Source organism: Hippocampus comes, unplaced genomic scaffold (genome assembly GCF_001891065.2).
Source record: "Hippocampus comes isolate QL1 unplaced genomic scaffold, H_comes_QL1_v1.1 scaffold143, whole genome shotgun sequence".
Lineage (NCBI taxonomy): Eukaryota > Metazoa > Chordata > Actinopteri > Syngnathiformes > Syngnathidae > Hippocampus > Hippocampus comes.
In genome coordinates this window covers 825,663-845,324 of record NW_017805504.1, presented here as the reverse complement: position 1 = coordinate 845,324, position 19,662 = coordinate 825,663, and the positions used below count along the sequence as shown (strand labels likewise).

Below are 19,662 nucleotides of genomic sequence, written 5' to 3'. Positions count from 1 at the left end.
CTGTTAATGTGAGAGGGACGCTGCAGTAGTGCGTAGATATAACCTGCATCCCAATGTAAGTTTTTTTTCCCTTCTCATATCTGTAAGCTATGAATTCAACGCCACTCAGTGCAAAAATAATAAATAGCTTCTGTACTGTAATGACTGAAAAAATGGCAAGACTGACCAATGACATATTTGTGAGAACTGCACACGAACTGCTGCGCATAATGAAAGCTGTCCTAGATGGTCCACGGATACGCCAGACCGTTGCCATGGTAACCATAGATCTTTACCTCTTCCCATGGCTGAAAATACGTGCAAGGAACAGTGATATGGGCAGCCACCAAAATGCCGTAGCTCCTCCTGTATCGATACTTATCACTTACCGCAGTTTCTTTATCGTGATACCGTTATTGTAAAGTATCACCATCATTTTGTGCGTGCGAGTTAGCGTATGATTTCCCCCCTCTAAAACATAAAATGTTTATCGCACAATCTCCGTCTTGTGAGGGTCATTATTGGCCAAATATTGCAATATCGTTTCACATCCTTACGCCGCGATTCCACTAATCGTTGACACCGGGGTGTACTTTCGATGTTTTGTTTTTTCCAGGATATTGCACAACTGCTGTATCATATCATTAGCAAACGATTGCAGTATCGTTACTTTTTCGCTTGTAATTAGCTCAGTAGGCTGCTGTTCATGATAGCTGTGTTAAGTATAAATTGTGAAATGACTTTTTTCATCACCTTAGAAAAGAATGTGTGTGTAAAACAAACAAACAAACAAAAACAATAAATAAGAATAAAGTGAGCAAGACAGGAAGAATGTGACCATGCCACGTGGGCGTCCGTGATGACAGTCACACCAGACTGTTGACCAGGCCTTTTTCATACTCCTCGGCCAAGCACTTCCAATGCTGACGGTTCGTCCGACATCCCTCCAGCAAAGGGGAGCAATCGTCAGACATGCCTGCCAAGGTCTGACGACAGAAGTGAGTGACAGTGACTGAACAAGTATGCCACAATTTTTGCAGTATGCTAGATCAATCATCTGTTGCTCTATTGTGACCTTGTTAACAAAATTACATTTCTGATTGAACAGAAAATTGGTTAGCGTTTCATTGTGGTCATTTGTTTCCACTGCAACAGTTTTCACGCTTGAAAACACGGGTCCTTTTTTCAAGTGTTTTGTTGATATTGTATATATGATTCCAAAATGACCATATCGTGACATATTTTCAAACTGCTCATTTCAAACCATTTACTGCAAAATTACCTCATATAACTGCGTGCAGATGGCATCAATGAAGGAGACCTGCATGCTGGGAATCTTATCTCGCTTCTCCCGATTCATCAAGTCCTGAAATAAAATGAGATTGTAGCTACGAGTGTAATAATAATAACTGCAGGGTGCAATTCCCTCCGTTAGTGCCTTACACTGGGCTCAATGTTTAGTTCTAGTCTCTCTTTGTCCCCTTGCTCGAAGAACTCAGTCGCCACCAGCTCTGCAATCTGCACGAGGGGGGCGGGGGGGGGGACAGCAGACAATAGCTTAAATGGAGGAGGGTCCAGCAAAATGTGGGGGGGAAGCTGAAGTTGTATACCGTTGACACAAAAAATTAAATGAAAAAATCAACAAGCCATATTATTACAGGTACAAAGTTGCCAATGATTAGAGAGAATAATTTTTATGTGAAACAAAATGGAACTTGAACATAACTTCACAGGACAAAAAAATGTAAGGAAAAAACAAAAAACCATGAGGGAGAAAACATTTTGGGGGGTTGGTAAGAAAGTTGCAATTTCACAGGAATACAGATCAATTGCACAACAAAAACGATATTTTAACAGCTAAAAAAAAAATTATTTTGTGCGAGAAAGATCTTAAGGTCATGATTAAGAAAATCTGACTTTCAGAATTAAATTTCAATTAAGTTTTACTGTAACTATCCTAAAGTGTATTTAATTTTATTATTTTTTTAAACTTACTTCTTGGAGAAGAGTGTTTTTGGGGGTGCAGTTAATTCATTTAGAACATCTTTTTTTTGTTGGGGAGGTTGAGATTATCTATGGGCAGTCATTATTTTTAAACAAGCGTTCACACAAACACAATCGGCCAGTGACTGCCTCAGTGTTTTTTTTTCCACCAGGCTTGCGCTTCCTAACAAGGTGCATACTAACAAAGATCACCAGGGAGATAAAATAGTTGGGACGCAGCTGCAAGATGCTTTGTGGAAGGATAGGTGTTTCGCCTTGCAGTCCTTGTGGGGAAGACAATGTACGAGAATAAATTTGTGCTCTTGTAACCGAGGTGTGGGTAGGAGTGGGGGTCATAGAATAATAAAGTTGTTTACAAGAGACAAAAACTTGATGTACTATGCTAAAAAAACAAAACAAAACAATTTCATCGGAACAAAATAGGAATTTTCAATAGTGGGCAACTCAAATTTTTATGAGAATTAAGTTGTCATTTCACAGAGTAAAAGATGCAATATGAGTATGAACTTGGATCAGAAGTTCTACAAACATTGTGAAAAACAAAAAAAATGAAATATTTTGGTACAATCTGTTTTACATTACCTTCTTTTGCACCGGCCAGGGCTTGGTGATTGCTGATATATCGCATGCAGTCATCAGCATTGACCTAACAGAGACGTGCAGAACTGTTGTGAATATGTACACGGTATCTACGGTATATAAAAATGAACTCACATATGTGGATGTATTAATCTCACCTAAGTAAATCGCGGTGGTGATCAGTCTCCCAAACAAACTGTCTGTTATGAGTGAGCTCAAAGAACTCCTCGCGTCTCCTGTTGACAGACAAGGTTATGGGGGGGAAAAAGTTGCAATTTTAATCCAAATAAGTTATGAGATGTGAATGAGTCAGAAAATGGATAAAGTTGTTTAATTAAAAGAGAAAATGTATTGTGCAAGTAGGACACTGAAGTTAAATGTCATTTTGGAAGTCTTCCTTTGTACCGTATTTGCAGCGTTTTGTACCTACTTAATGTACAAGGCCAGGTCGGTGGACAAAATGGCCCTCTCAATCATCTTTAGAGTGCATTTGTACTCATCCAGGGAGAGGCCACTCAGTATCTGGTTGCCCTGGAACAGCATGAGAACCTTGTTTGTGTCATAACAGGAATGAAAAGGCCACCATGTACACTTACTGGACTGTTGAGGATCATGAGGCACTGGTCAAAATGGTGATGCTCCATGGTGGAGTGGCAGTAAAGCTGTGCCAGTGGGTGCTCACTCCTGATAATTTCACACAGGTTAAATACCCAGTGGGTGACTTGCAGGACATTGTATAATTTTGCGACTCTTCAACTGCTTCTCTACCTCTGTATGTAGAAGTTGTTGACTCCTCTGTGGTCCAGGTCATGGCAGAGCGTAGCGATCATCAGAGCCAGAACCTCTAAATCCCTAAGGCGATTCTGTCAGGAAACAAACGGCCTTAAACCAGGTGTGTCCAACTCTGGTCCTCAAGGGCCCCTATCCAGCTTTTATGTCTCCATCCTCTAATATTCCTGATTCAAATCATAATAATCGTCGTCAGGCTTCTCAGAGCTTGCTGTTGAGATGATCCTTTGAATCATATGTTGCAGCAGGGGGACATCTAAAACAAGCTGGATAGGGGCCCTTGAGTACCAGAGGAGGATGAACTCTCCTGCTTTAAACAAATGCCAGCTATCTTGAAATGTGGTTTTTACTGTCTTGTAATATTCAGAAATAGCCTTGAATGTGCATTATATGCTGCTCATGCTACCTCACTAACCTGCAAGCGCCCTGATTTAAGGAGGGCAAACATGCACTGGGCAGTGTTGAAAGCATGTCTCCAGTTGTGATAGGCCACATTCTTCCTGTAGTTCTTCTTCACGCTCAGAATCCACTGGCATAAGTTCTAAACAGCGTAGAAGTCTTTATTGTTGTTAATCCGTGTTGGAGATTGGTTTGACTACGACGCCTACCGTGTGCTTCATGTGGAAGTTGTGCACCAGGTCGAGGTCGACAAACATGCGCACAGTACCCAACGTGGTTTCGGTGTCCGACAAGTCAAAATCGCTGAAGCCAAAGTCCAGGAGTCGCAGCGACTGGGCCGATGGAATTGTGGCTGCCTGCCCAGTGGACACATGGATCGGGGATGTGGTTAACCATTACTCCAATTCTTTAACGGCCATCAAAAGGGTGAGAAAAGCAATGGTAAAGGGGGAATAAAAACCTTATCTTTCTATCCTTATGTGAAGAAGTAATACCCCCTTTGTTCAAGCATAAATTTACTGTTTTTTGCAAATCTGAGGTCCATTTCATTGGCCACCCCATGGCCTGATTACTGCCAAATTTGTTGACTCAAAAAATCCAACGAAATTAACTATTAAGTGAGAAACAAAGTGATAGAAATTTATCAATCTGGAAAACGTTACACAGGCATTTCTGAGGCTTTGGGACTCCAGCAAACCACCGTCAAAACCCAAATTAGTCCCAAGAGTGGGGGGGGGGGGCATCGATGGGAGAGTTCCAAAGTGAAAACCACTGCTAATGAGATAAAAAAGCAACATGAGAAACAATCTATGTATGGGTTGATGAGACAAAACATTTGATTTGATAAAAACAAACAAACAAAAAAAAACCACAGCTTGTTAAAATTCAAACATGGCATTGACAGTTTGATGGACTGGGGCTCCATTGCTCCTTCAGGTCCTGGACTACTGGCTTTGTTTAATGGAACAATCATTTCTGCAATCTACCAGAAAATTCTGAGGGCAAACATCCGGCAAGCAGTTTACCCAAAACATATGAACAACTCCACCTCTGGCTAAAACAAAAAAAGTCCACATGAGATGCTGTAGTATGACTGTATACAGGAAGTTCATACTGAAAAACCCAAATAGGTTTACCCCCACAATCCAATTGATGAAATCATACTTTAGATTCTACATTTCACATGTACTTTATTTGTCTTAAACATATGAAAAGTGGTTTGGTTGTTTTGTTGGGGGAAAATACTTTTTCTAGGCACTGTATATTTAGATTCTATCTGGGGATTTCGGGTTACCTGGAGCCCCTGAGACTCTTCTGCAGCAGCCGAAGCATGATATGAAAGGACCTGCAAAATACATTGGCAAGCAGTGATTTAGTAAACTGCAGACAGCAGCAGTCGTACATGAGAGTTTCGACTTAGGATCATCTCTGATCCAAACTTATGGTGGGTACTGACCTCAAGAGTGACCTGCTGCTTGGCCATGGCTCTCTCCACGGTCTCGTACATCTGCGTGTTCTGGATGGCGAGGCCACAAAAAATGGCAAAAGCCTCCAAGAACTGTTCGTCGTTCCTGTTGAACGTCTTGGTGCCGCCCGACACCTCATCCATCTTGTTCACTAACTGGCAGCAACCTACGGACGTGGATCCTTCTTTATCCCAACACCACTTTCCCCACGACAGAAACTTTTTCCACTGAAACATTGCAGCTTTATAATGATCACATTGCTGATCTCGAAACGAGACTTTTTGAATTACACTCTAAGGCGCGCCTAAAAGCATTCAATTTTCTCAAAAGCCGACAGTGCGCATTATAATCCGATGCGCCTTTTATATGGCTCAATGATCTGATTTCTTGGACGTAGTATTTTAAATGTTCTGTAAAGTGCTTTGTTACAGTTGCAGCGGTTGTAAATGCTTGAGATAAATAAAGCCGTATTGTATTCCCTTTAGCGTAGCTCCATCTAGTGGATGCATAGCGCAACCGCAGCCACTATTGTAGCCACTATTCTATGGGCCTTATAATGCGGTGCACCCTATATATGAAAACAGTTTTGAAATAGGCCATTCATTGAAGGTGTGCCTTATAAGCCGAAGCGCCTTATAGTGCAGAAAACACGGTAGTCTGACGGTTCCATCATAAAGACAGCCACCGGAGTTCCTACCTATGACTTTGTCCTTCTTGCCATTCTTGATAGGAGCGCAGAGCAAACTTGTTGTCCGTTTGCTCGTCTGATATTGCTTTTCACACTGCTGGATAAAAAAAATTGCATTACTCTAGTAATAAATAGATGGTACCACCCCCAAATTTTTAAAAATACAGACCATCAAGGGGAAGCGTTGATCCTTGGTGACATCGGCAATATTGAGAGGCTGCATGGTATTTTTAACATACTGAGCGTACATGTAGTTGATCTGGTTGACACAAGGAGATTCTCTGAGGAGATTGACAGCAAAATGTTCATCAAACAAAGAAAAATAATCGCATCATGAAGCCATCGACCGACTGAAATAAAGTCAGACTTGTTTCTGTCTTACAGCGTCATATTTACATTTGTAAATTCGGACTTCATTCTCGTATCAACAACAAATTGTATTTCGTACATTGCGACTTTATTCCCACAAAATCACCGCTTGCTTCTCATAACATTACATCTTCTCTGAAAATTATGCAATTAACGGCAAGTTTACTTTTCCTCTCATAACATTCCCACTTTTTCCCGTAATATCGCACGTTTTTTTTTTTTTCCAGATCATTACAATGTCATTCACGTATTGTTTTGACTTTCTCGCAGCATTATAACAGGCCCGCTTTCTCATCCAATAATATTGAATTTAATGGTGTCACCCTTTTGCTTTCATCTTACCTTTTGGGTGAAGTAAGGACTTTTCCGTTTTCGTATTCCATATGAAAGACACTGGAAAAGGGGTTCTGAAAAAAAAGGCCAAAACTGAAGTTTTCTTCCTTTCATTTTCTTTTTACAAGACAAATTGATTTTTTTTCCCTCCAGTTAAGCCATTAAGACGGTGCAACTCGTCCAAGTTACAAGTAATGGTCCATTACACATCAAGCCTTGCCAGATTAGGAGTTTATTTCAACATTCCATGTCTTTCTTCCGCTCCCGTCCTCCTTATAGGGACTTGTTTTTGTTCAACATGCACTCCCCAAAAGATTCTTTTCCCATTTTAACAGTATGTTCAAGATAAACCAATGACTTTTTTTTTTTTCTGTTTAGGAAAAGTTTGCTCCCTTACCCTGGCAGAGCGTCCCTCTCTTGGGCCATAAAAAGGGCTTTAAATAGAAAACATCCTTCAATGTTTGGACTTAACTTGGGGTCACTGGCAAAGCTAAGTAGTTTCGAGAAGATGCTTTTCTTCAGGCATGTAGAAGTCACGAAAACCGATGATGGGTAAACTATGGCTTGTGGCCCGTATGTAGCCCATCAGAGGTGTTCTAGGGTCACTTTGGTGCTGACCTCCGTGGAGTCATTCTCAGCAATGAAGACCGTACAAGCCTGGGCCTGCATGAAGGACAGGATGGTTCCAGCAAACTTCCTCAGTAAAACCTCTAGACACTGCTGCTCCTCAAAGATGAGACTTGCCAGTTCCAACAGCACCTGAACATATCATCCTCTTAAAAAGCTATCTTGATGCATTCATCCAACATAGGAAATAATAATGTACCATATTTTTGGCACTATAAGGAGCTTCGGAGTATAAGGCGCACCTTCAATGAATGGCCTATTTTAAAACCGTTTTCATTTATAGGACACACACCATTATAAGGCGCATAGAATAAAAGCTACAATAGTGGCTACGGTTCTGTTATGCATCCACGAGATGGAGCTACGCTAAAGGGAATACAATACAATACGGCTTTATTTATATCGAGCTTTTACAACCGCTGCAGCTGTAACAAAGCATTTTACAGAACATTTAAAATATGTCCAAGAAATCAGAATATTGATCCATATATAAGGCACATCTGATTATAAGGCTTCTGAGAAAATGTAATGCTTTTAGGTGAGCCTTATAGTGCGGAAAATACCGTACATGATGAGAAGATTTTGAACTGAATTTGGCGGATTAATGTACCTGATTACGTCGGGTTTCTAGCTGTGACACCTCGTAGAGCTGGGCGTTGTGCAGAACGATGCCGGAAAATGCCAAGTAAGCTGAGAAGTCCTGTTTGGAGAGAAAAACCGCTGAAAAAACTGTTTCGTGTAACATGGTTCTTGTGAGTGTTCTCATTCTGTCTTGTTTATTGGAACATTGCAACTCGGTTACCTTGATTGTGCAGCAGCAGTAGTAAAGGGGTGAAAAGCGACAAATCAAAGAGCCAAAAGCCGACCAAACTGTAGATGACTTTTGCGCTTGATGGCAAATCATTCTTCGACTATATCAAATGTGTGAGTGACGTGATAAATTTTGTGCAAGTAGTTACCAAATGTTCAACTCTTGGGCAGTGTCAAAATGGCCAAGAAATGATCAAAAGGGAGTTTTGCATACCTTTTCATCCTGTTGCGTGAAGGCTCCATCATTTCCATTTTTCTTATTGATAGCTTGAGCCACTCCAACTACCTGCCAATGGGTGGTTTGAGATATTTTCGTCCTTTACATTTCCAGTGAGCAGATTGAAGGTTTTGGGTGCGGGGGCTTTTTGTGACTGCTGTTCTGAGGTTCTTTTTGCTTTTATAATGGCACAATATTATGGTTACCTCGTCTCTGTGGTTCTTGATGGGAAGGCACAGAATACTGTGAGTCTTGTAACCGGTGATCATATCGACCTCCGCGTTGAATCGAGGGTCCTACGAGTGCGGAAACCAGCATAAGAATAGAAAAATAAACACACTTAAACGCTCAAGAGCGTTCAGATAAAGAGGTGTGCTAATTGGACGGGGCAATCAGAGGAACAGGCTTCATCAACGGCAGGAGAGTTGATGAAAGCTGACAGGATTTCGGGAAAACACTCCAGTGTGCTTTCATGAAATGTTTGCAATATGGTGGAGGGAAAAAAATACAATTACACAACAAAACATGGAGAAACTGAGCGGCGTCAAGGCTTTCCGAATGAACAGTATATTTTACCATAGCAAATGATGGCAATTCATCTCATCATAAAACTGCTACGAACCATTTAGGAATCGTTTTGAGTAACGTGTAAGCGTCAACGTTACCTCATAAGCGTTCTTGATGTTGAGCGGCTGTCCCGTGGCGGCCACGTGTCCCACAATGCCCTTATTCCACTGCAGTCGGATGCTGCTGCTGGATGATTCTTCCAACGTGGATCCCTCGGCCACATCAAACAGGCGGCTGATCAGGAACTTTGTGTTCGAGCTGTCCTCGCCCACCTGAAACCCCAAACAAAAGGTCCAGCTATGCCGCCTTGCTGTGTGTTTAGACACAATGAAGTACAGAAACCGCAAATTAAAGTGAGTTTAGTGATAAGGACTGAGCCTTGCCACAAAAATAGCAGAAAAATATTAATCCCCCGCCCCGCCCCCGCATACAATTTCCCCCAACAACCCAGGCTAATCAAATCTCCTCCACTGTGGAATATATTGTATTGTTTATTGTAATTTAATCGCTTCTGAGACCTGAAAATCGAATTTGAAATCTGGTTGGTTGAAGAAACTCTCCTGTTGCTAATACAGCAGCAAAATTCGCATATTTGTGGTTCGGCATTCACAAATTCACCCACTTCTGTATTTTTTGGTTATTCGCTGAAAAACTCTTATTTGTTATTTGTGTCCTAAGGCCAATCTTGTGGCATCATGGAACCGAGGAACAATGTTCAAGTAAATTGAGATTAGTTTTGACAAGAGGTGCTTTGCGCCAACTCATGGCATCTTGGTTTCAAGGAACTATGTTGACGTCAGTTGAGGTGTTTTGTTGGGACAAAATCAGCATTTTGTGTGGCATCTTGGTGCCAGGGAACTATGTTGATGTGAATTGAGGAGCTTCATTGAAATGAAAGTATAGCTTTGCCAACATCTTAAGGTGACTACAGGCAATTATCAACCATTTTAGGGGAGCATCAAATACTCACAGATTTTTGCTGGTCGCGACATAGCACCAAAAGGAGCCTGAAATGTGATTGGACAAAAAACAAAAACTTTCATACCTCTAAGCGAAACTATGGTTGCCGGTACGTTGGGGATTACCAACCAAACTGGTCCGACCCTAAACACACATTTGGTCTTTTGATTGACAAATGACCACACTAGGACGTGTTAGCAATAATAATAAGAAGAAACATCCTGTTTTTAAGAGTGCGGTGTCCCTGCCCACCAGAAATAACGAGTAGCGGTCTGCGGCAATGAGCTCGTTGATGTGGAGGAAGATCTTGTGGCAGAGTGCTGTCACATCCAGATGGCTTGAAACGTCCTTCACCAGCTCTAGCAGTCGAGTGCAACGATCGCCTCGGTTACTGCCGCCGCTAGCCACCTTGGCGCTTCCGTCTCCGGCATCCCCGTCCAGCATTGCAAAGCCCCACGTGGGGACGCTCTTGCGGTCTGCGTCGCTCAGAAACGTCACTGAGCCCTCCTCGTCCGTCACCACGATGGGCCGGAGAGGGCGGTCGAATTCGGATGCGGAGATTTTGCGAGCTGGGGTGCCGGGCGGTTGGTTGGAGACCACGCTGGGCACAGGGGTGTGATTGCCCGAAAGGCTAAGGGTGACGGGATCCGTAGAGTACTGGTTGTCTTTGGAGGCGGGCGACTTGATGGCGTGGACACGTTCAGCGAACCAAGCATTCACCATGTCCCTGTTAGTAGGGCATAAAAGTCCATTCATTGTTCATCAACAACTTGTTTTGAAGCAACTGAGGCAGCCAGCGCAGGCACAGTGCGTCCAAACCTCACTGAACCAAGGCACATAAGTCAGGAAATTCTCATGTCATACCACCAAATAAAAATATCATAAAGGGTATACAGTAATCATCTGTGCATTCACACTATGGCTACTACTCTCAAGTAAACTGATCTGCATTTTTGTTTTTCTGGAATCTGTTACTTGCTAAAAACCTTTTTGTGTGTTTTTTGGGTGCTCTTTCTGAATCGTCCAAATACGCCATTGTAGCCCTGTTTAAATAGCAAAATAATATGGTTGATCTGACACAGTATATTAAAATCAGGCCATTCACTGAGAGAAAAGCTTTGCATATCAGGGAGGAACTCCAGTGGCCTGGTTTGTTACACAAAGAGTCTTCTTGTCAAGAGCTTGAACATGTTTTCCTAAGCTGTAATTTTTGTCATTTTCAAAGTCCATGCACCCCTGTTTAAATATCAGGTTATGCAAGGCTGAATGAAACATAAATAACTGGAATAATGTGGTTGCAGAGGTGTGCCCACCTCCATATCTGGAGGTGAGGCAATGTTCCAAACTAACCAATCACTTTCACACTCATGATAAATAGAAAGCAGTGCACAAATACCACAATTTTAAAGAGCCTCTGATTCACCCCAGATGAAGTTCAGATGTATTAGTTGACTTTTCCTGACTTTTTTTTTCCACCTCTTTTGGAATTATGGCCAATAAGGTCAACCTTGGCTTCTTTGGAGCATAACACATTTTCCCACCTGTTTGGAAGATTTCAAGTGTTTTTCTTTGTAAGATAAAGCTTCCAAAATTTCCGCCCTACCCCATAGCCCGGACATAAGAAGAAGACAGGAAATGTGTACTGCCTCTTGGCAGCCTTCCTGTTAAGTTTTCTTGTCTTTCTCATCAATTTTAGAGTGACGTCGAGTTCTTGGTCATATCACTATTGTGCCATATTGCCTCCACTTGATGATGACGGTCTTAAGTGTGTTCAGTGGTGTTTTTGATGCCTTGAAAATGTTTTGTGCCCTTCTCCTGATGGATAGCTTTGAGTAATGAAGTCCCTCAGATGCTGTGGAATCTCTCTGCGGACCATGGCTTGTGCTGCAAGTTGAGACTACAGAAAATGTCGGGAAAAGCCTACTAGAACATCTCATTTGGTTGAGGTTACTCAGAGGCACGATGAATGGTGGCATGTCTGTGCCAAGCCCTGTGTCACATGGGTTTGAATGTGAACACAGCCATGAGCGCACTCGTTTATTTTTATTTACTCTCTTGAAAAGTTTGGATAAAATGTTAATTGAGTTGAACAAGTTATAGATCACATTTACGGTGATATATTTTCTTTAATGGTTCATCTTTCTGTTTTGTATCAAAAACCCTAAATTTTGAACACGGGTGTGTGGACTTTATATAGCCACTGTCCCAGCTATTTACATTTGCAACTACTGGGTCAAAAAAAAAAGTATTTAATCACTTTTGCAGATAAAATGGAGAACATTCGCCGATAGTCATTAATGGTTCAGCTACATGCTATTAAGGTTAGCATATCCTTTAACAAATTAAGTGGTGGTAAAAGTATTTTTCGCAGATCAATAAATAGAACATATTGCCTTTTTTTGGAGGGGGGGAGGCAAAATGTAGAGAAAACATTGTTTTCTGCAACCCTTTCAGTCATATTCATTTGTGCATAAAAGTAATATTTAAAATGTTTGAAGTCATGAATCGCTTGTCCTATTAAAAAGCCCCACTAAATGGGGAATTGCATGCTTTCCACTCGGATTCATTTGTTCTCCAAGTTGCACTTCATAACGCGTTGAGTGTTTTTAAAAAGTGGGCAATAATTGGAAGTTCACACATCTTGACTGTGTTGTCTTAATTTTCACGAGGACGCATTGGAGAGCACAAATTAAACAATGTGCTGTAAAAGTTAATCATTGAATGACCCCCCGCGCAATTTTCATGTAACATACACATTGCAAGTAGGAGCCCATTCGAACACGATAAATGCGCGTTAAGGACGACAACAGTAACAACAAAACACGTACGCGCGCGCCCGTCGCTCGCTTTTACCTGGACGCTTTCCTGACAAAGTAGGAGTGCGTGAAGTCGAGGTGGTCGTCCAGCCACGCTTCCATCATGTCGTCCTCCATGGCGTGTGTCTGCCTCTATATATCCACAATAGCGCGACGGTCCCCCATATGGAAAAAAAAAAAGGATAGGGGGGGGGGTAGGGAGGGGGAGAAAAAGACAAATGCACGGAAGCGAGCACGAAAAAGTAAACAACGTGTAAGGCGCGCGTATCACAAGCAGTGCGCCACTTTTTTTCTTTCTTTTTTTGTGTGTATGTGGGATTAGATACAGAGAAGAGAGGGAGGGAGGGAGAGAGAAAGAGATCAGGCACTTCCTCTCTTGTCAAACATGCGAGAGATATCGCAGACACCAACCGGCTCCGACGGACGCTCGGTGGCGGAGCGTGGGGTTACAAGCGTCAGGGGCAAAGTCACATAACCCGCACCTTCCACCCCGAAACCTCACCTTGCATTGGCAGGCCATTCAAACGCCTCAAAGTTTGATTTAAGGGACGGTTTTTCAAACTTTCAGGGTTCGGCCGCGACACTTTTCGGACGACCGCCTCATAAATGCCACTGAAATTTAAAAGTTGTTAAATTTTTGAGAGAAGAAGTCTGAATGTTATGATTTAAAAAAAAAACGTGATGTATTATGAGAATAAAGAAAAAAGTTGTAACCCTTTACAAGAGCAAAGGTTTATCTTCTCGGGTGGGGGATTTGTAATCTTAGATAAAAAAAAACTTCGAAATTGCGATATTCAATGCCAGTGGTTAGGGCGTCGACCTCACAGTGACAAGGTACCGGGTTCAATTGCAGCTCCGGCCTCCCTGTGTGGAGTTTGCATGTTCTCCCCGTGCCTGGGTGGGTTTTCTCCGGGTACTCCGGCTTCCTCCCATATTCCAAGAACATGCACAGTAGGTTGATTGAACGCTCTAATTTGTCCCTCGGTGTGATTGTGAGTGTGAATGGTTGTTTGTCTAATTGCCGTGCGATTGGCTGGCGACCAGTTCAGGGTGTACCCCACCGACTGCCCGAAGACAGGGATAGGCTCCAGCAAGCCCGCGACCCTCGTGAGAATAAGCAGATGCATGGATGGATGTGCACATTTTTTTAACCGCAATATTGCATCACAATCATAGCTATAGTGCAACCTCTCTGATCGTATGATTTGTTTATTCAAACGGATGAGAACACGCCGAAGGCTAGAGCACACAAAGGAAAGCAGACATTTTACAGTAGTCGAAGGGTCGGGTTATTTTTTTTTTTTATAGATGCCATAGGGCAACCTGTCGGTGCAAGACTTTGATTGTTTCATGGCTTCCAGTCTTTTATGTGTCTGGGTTGGTTTGACTTTGGTCCTTCCAGATGGACGCCCTCCCTCCCCTTCCCCCCGCCAGCGGTGTTCCCTTACTGGCAGATGGTGACTCGTTGTCCCTGGAGGAGAGAAAGAAGGAAACGGTGGGTTGGTGGGGGAGTTTGGACATTTCATCTGCAGGGACTCCCAATCAAGGAGTCAATTTCATGCTGGTGAGGCTCCAAACGTTTTGGTTTGATAGATAAAAATCCGCAGAGTAGTAAGCATATAGTTGTTCCATTCTTTATTGTGTGGATATTGATAAGCTCGACGCATAATACCAATTCAAGATATGCATGTTAAATGCTGTTATTATCTTGTCCACTTGGGGTCGCCATTATCATGTGCTACACTGTAGTGTCTGTGATTTTGAGTGCTTGGGACTTGAAAAGGTGGGGCCTGGCCTGGTGAGTGACGTGGGAGTCAGCCATTGAGAGCGTAGAGTTGGCTGTCGTTGGCTCAGGATAGCGGCTGCTTGTGAAATGGCTAACCGTTAGCTTGTTTGGCCACGTTGAAGTCGACTGTGAGGCAAGCTTCATATGTCAGAGAGGAGCTGCATTGAGCCTGGGTTGTTCGTGGAAGTCTTTTTGAGAGATTCGTGGTCACATTCCATTGAGGTGCATTTTTCTGAACTCTAATCATCTGTTGCAAGTTTGAAACGATTGAGGTGACGAAGGATTGAGGTTCTCATGAGTTTATTTGCATTTTCAACTCTTCATACAGGCAATTCTAAACTTTTTTTATGGGGCGTGTCAATTACTGTACATATTTTAAGTATGTGTATATTTTTTATTTACAATTTACAAAAAAAATCACTTATTAATAAATGTCTTATTGTGGAAACGACTCCTTAAAAATGACTGCATTCTCTCTACATTTCATATATGAAATTTTCATCCTGAATATTTTCATAAAACAGTATTTCGATTTTTTTTTCCCCCTCACAAAATGACTGAACACATGACCCCTCCTCATGGTTCCGACTCCATTCTTGTGAAATTTTTCTTGTAATATTCCAACTATCCCAAGGCTTTTGTTTTTCTCGCAGTGTTACAACTTGATTATTTTTTTCTCGCAACATTTCAATCGTCATTGTTCATCGACAAAGGGAAAAGGATTCGTATTCTTCTTTTATCTCTTTTTGGTAAAATTCCAACTTTAATCTTGACTCTACAGAGGTCTTGTAATATAACCACTTTGTCATGATCTGGGCATGTTTCTCTCTTAAATTTCAAATTGAGTTTTTTTCTTTCTCCTGAAATCACAAGTTGTTATTCTCAGGAACAGGTTCAGAATTGAACGGCAAGCCGGATCAAACCCCCCCTCTGGCGGCTTCCCTGGATGTGACGAAAGTTTGAAAAAATCCAGACAAACGTGTCTGCGCAATATCAAACTAAAGTAAATGTCACAGGAAGAGCACACAAGGCAACGACTGTTCATTCCTTCACCGGGATCATCTTGGAAGTCATTTCCTGCCCACACTTACACTCGTCAAAACACATAACTATGAGCGACCAAAAAAAAAAAAAAAAAAAACTTTCCCCACGACTTTGGAAATATTGCGAGTAAATCTTTTTCTCTAATTTCTGTGAAACGCATGCTAAGGTGGAGTGACATGTAATTGCTGGAACTCCGCCATGACGCGCTCCAGTTTGCATAATGCTGAAAAAGGTGACACATGGCTTCTTGTCATTTCGCCGCCAATTCCTTTTGTCTTTTGTCAATTTATTTTGTCTTCCACCGGTTCACTGGCAACCCGCCGGCTGTTTTCAAAAACAATCTGCAAGGATAAATCAACTGCGCAGGGAGGAATGTGAGGACAAATACCACACGTGCTTAAATGTCATGTTGTTTTATTTGTCATGCAGACAAAACAAGGCCATCTTATTATTTAACAGTCTGTAAGGGTGTCCCAATTCTTGTGTCCTCAGGGTGGAAATGAACCGTAGAGGTTTTAAGCCGGAGACGTAGCGTGTTGCTATTCTTCAAGAAGGTTGTTGACGTTTTTCAAGCAAAATGTGTTCATTTTACGAAGGTTAGCTTGTCATTTTGCGGAATGTCGACTTGTTGCAAGGAAAATGATGACATTTAACATTAACATTTTAATCATTTGGTACATTTGTCAAACCTCGACCAGGCAAGTGGAATCTGAGTCAAGCGTTGGTATTTAACAAGAAAAAAAATATATTTTTAAGAGAAAGACGTAATTGTTTATCATATTTAAAATCGTGACCAGAATAGCAGAGTAGAAGGCAATTTTTTTAACAACAAAAATGTCATTTGGTTCGTCAAATATTAAATTTTATGAGAATATTTATGTAATTCGGCACTTTAAAGCTATAACATTAGCATGCTGGTGAATTAAGAGACAAATGTTAGCATTTTATCAAAACATTCTCATTTTTTGATGTAATGTTTCCATTCTACATGATCAAAATGTTGTCACTTAACAAATAAATAAAGAAGTGGTATTTCCAAAGAAAAATATCAGAATTTGGCACATTTAAAGTTGAAATGCTACCTTACCGGTGAAATATGAGACAAATGTCATTTAACAAGAAAATAAGAAAAGTGAAAAATGTCTCTCAACAAAATTTTTGGGGGGCATTTTGCAAGGGCATAACTTGGCATTTTCAAAGTCGTGAAGCAACCAGACTGGTGAAATATGAGACAGATGTTGGCATTCAAAAATAAGAATAATTTTTTTTAATGAATGTAAATGTACTGCTCAATTATAGTTCACTTGCACAATTATAGTTCAGTTGAACCTGATTACAATGAAGTTGGTACGTTGTGTAGAACAGAAATAAAAACTGAATAAAATAATTTCCAAATCGCGTTCAACCTATATTTAATTGACTGCATACAAAGACAAAATATTTCATGTTCATAGTGACAAACTTTCTTGTTTGTTTTTTTTTAAACTTGGAATTTTATGGCTGCGACATGTTCTCAAAAACTGGGACAGTGTCATATTTACCACTTTGTTACATCACCGTTTCTTTTCAAGGTCAAGTGTGAAGCAACTTCCCCAAAAAAAAACAAACAAAAAAAAATGTCAAATGAATCACAAAATTGCTTAAAAAACACAAATGCAGCAAATTAAGACAAAAACATGCAAAATATTACAGATAATTGTTTTTTGTTTGGTTGTTTGTTTTTTAAGTGAGGGCATTATCAACGATGACACAATGCGTTTCAACAATTTTTTCATGAAAAACATTGTCATCAAACACAATAATTTAGACAAAATTAATTAATGAGAGGGACACCAGTATTGTAGGACCAATAAGACCAGTATATAGACCAGGCTGCTGAATAAACATGCATGAAAACCTGTAACCATTGTAAATAGCACAGCCACCTTATGTATGCATAAGATGCATATATGCAACTTATATTTATACTGTGTACAGTTCTTTTTCTGAAACATTTATTTATTTTGTGCATGCAACACTTTGGTTTTTTTCTTCTCTACCCCCCCCAATTTTGCTGCTGTAGACTGCACATTTCCCCAATGTGGGACAAATAAAGGTTATCTTATCTTATAACTTTAAAATTGCTGTGTTACCTCTCCAACCATATTACATACCAGAACATGCTGGCAGTATACTCACTTTAGGCCTCCACTTGAAAAACCGGTTCTTTGACATGTTCGTAACCTTCATGTTACATAAGTGGTCAAGAATTTATCGTTAGAAACTGGTAAAACCTTTTTGATGCATTCTGGTAAATTACATGATCTGTTAAAATATCATTTGAATCTTACATACAGTGGTACCTCTACTTACGAAATGAATTGATTCTGGAAGACATTTCTTACCTGGAAAAATTTGTAAGTAGAGACGCGTTTTGCGTGTAAATGCCCTAATCCGTTCCAAGCCCCCCAAAATTCAGACATGCATGTTTTATAAAGCATAAAAATGCATCAAAATATGTGGTTTTTGTCAGGCATTTTGTCAAGAACTGATCCAATGACGTTTGCTTTTGTCGGCTTTTAACAATCCTTCGAAAATGTCCAGAGAAAACATCAGCATAGCGATCGCCCGACTGGTGTTTTTCTGGGTGATTCACATTTACGTAAAACTATGGGAACACCTCACGGAACGAGGGGCGAATGACGAGGACGCTGCATAGACACATAGCTATAGCTGTAGACCAGTGGTTCTTAACCTTGTTCAAGGTACCGAACCCAACCAGTTTATATGCACATTCACCGAACCCTTCTTTAGTGAAAAATAAAAATATGATTTCTTTACAAATCCAATACAATAAAGAATGCATTTATTAAAAACAGAAAAAAGTAAATACAAACTCAAGACATAAGTCTAATTGTTTTTAATTGTATGGTAGAGGCTCCGTCGAACCCCTGAGGCCGATTCATCAAGCCACAAGGGTTCGATCGAACCCAGGTAAGAACCACTGCTATAGACACATACAGTAGAGGTCCTTCTTAGCCAATGAGATGCCAGGATGATGCTCGGTAATAGCCAATAGCAGAGCAGCTATAAGTATGTTGCCTTCAGGAAACTCGGAGCTGAGACTACCAGCCCATACTGTACTTTACTTTCGTACCTTTCGTATCTTGAAATTTCTTTCGTATCTTGAAATTTCTTTCGTAACAAGAGGCAATATTTTGCTGTTGAGGCGTTTCGTAGCTTGAAAATTTCGATTGAAGAGACGTTCATAAATAGAGGTACCACTGTATCGCCATTTAAATACATACATCTTAGTATATATATCAGAATAGGATGACATCACAAATCTCAGGGTGATATGCACCCAACGGGGTGGAACACGACTTTGCGGGCACACAGTAAATTAAAAGCAAATAAATCATAACTGCAGCCATTGATATACAGAGAGAGATTTTATTGTGTCTTATTCAATTTAATATACTTGGCATGCATTATTTTGTGTTGATTGAATAAAGAAGACCTCAATCTAGAATAAAAGCTTTTCATGACGGACATTTTATTGATTTTTAATAGAATATTATGTTTATTTGATTTTTGTGAATTTGATCAGAGCGCAAGAAAACAACTTCAGTGCTCCGCGGACATGTGTGGTGCATATGATCCTATTTCCCTCATAAATATGACAGCAACGTGGGACAATCCCTCTGAATCATTGTTGAAATCAATTCATTCAATGAATTACATTCAACATCATCTTAAAACTACTGTAATAGCACCCCCTGATCGTGTGACACAACTAATTGGTTGTCACATATGGATGTACGGTTGTGAGTGCAAGGCGGTCTCCAACTGCCCATGTGGCCGACAACATCATCCGCAAGGGGGAGATCTTGCTATATAAACGGGTCATGCATGGACCCCAGCGAGTCGATTTCTCTTTCCGCAATTTCAAGCATAGTATTGCCCGAGCACGAAAATAGAGCCTGTAATGTTACCTCGCATGATTTTGATAGTCATGATACTAAAAAAAAGTACATCATATTGGCATGTTTTCCGATGCAGACTTATTGCTGAACCAGTAACCACGACAACAGCACCAGGTAGGAAGCGTTGATCAGGTTTGTGTTGTGACTCGCTTCACTTGGAAGTTCTGAAAAACAAAATAAGAAAGAAAAGTCACATATTGTCTTGACCAACCCAAACAGGCAATGCTCGCTTTTTGAACAACTTACTTGTGCCATCCACAAAAA

General features: G+C 40.9%; 1 protein-coding gene across 2 annotated transcripts; it reads right to left on the bottom strand.

Annotated features, from left to right (window-relative positions):
• Positions 1 to 60: 60 nt before the first annotated feature.
• Positions 61 to 13,073, bottom strand: pde5ab (phosphodiesterase 5A, cGMP-specific, b). 2 transcript variants are annotated; one of them, XM_019877481.1, is made up of 22 exons: positions 12,641 to 13,073; positions 10,040 to 10,514; positions 8,926 to 9,099; positions 8,467 to 8,556; positions 8,258 to 8,329; positions 7,844 to 7,933; positions 7,225 to 7,365; positions 6,616 to 6,680; positions 6,074 to 6,185; positions 5,914 to 6,001; positions 5,207 to 5,382; positions 5,045 to 5,095; positions 3,960 to 4,106; positions 3,767 to 3,892; positions 3,331 to 3,425; positions 3,159 to 3,246; positions 2,993 to 3,093; positions 2,721 to 2,798; positions 2,566 to 2,629; positions 1,423 to 1,497; positions 1,262 to 1,345; positions 61 to 965 (listed from the first exon to the last, which is right to left on the bottom strand). In XM_019877481.1, exons 1-22 carry the CDS (start codon positions 12,718 to 12,720, stop codon positions 846 to 848), a joined length of 2,592 nt encoding a protein of 863 aa, XP_019733040.1. In that variant the 5' UTR covers positions 12,721 to 13,073; the 3' UTR covers positions 61 to 845. The 2 variants fall into 2 exon arrangements, with proteins under 2 accessions (XP_019733040.1, XP_019733041.1); XM_019877482.1 differs by having other exon boundaries at positions 5,914 to 5,998; positions 12,641 to 13,072.
• Between the last annotated feature and the right edge of the window lie 6,589 nt (positions 13,074 to 19,662).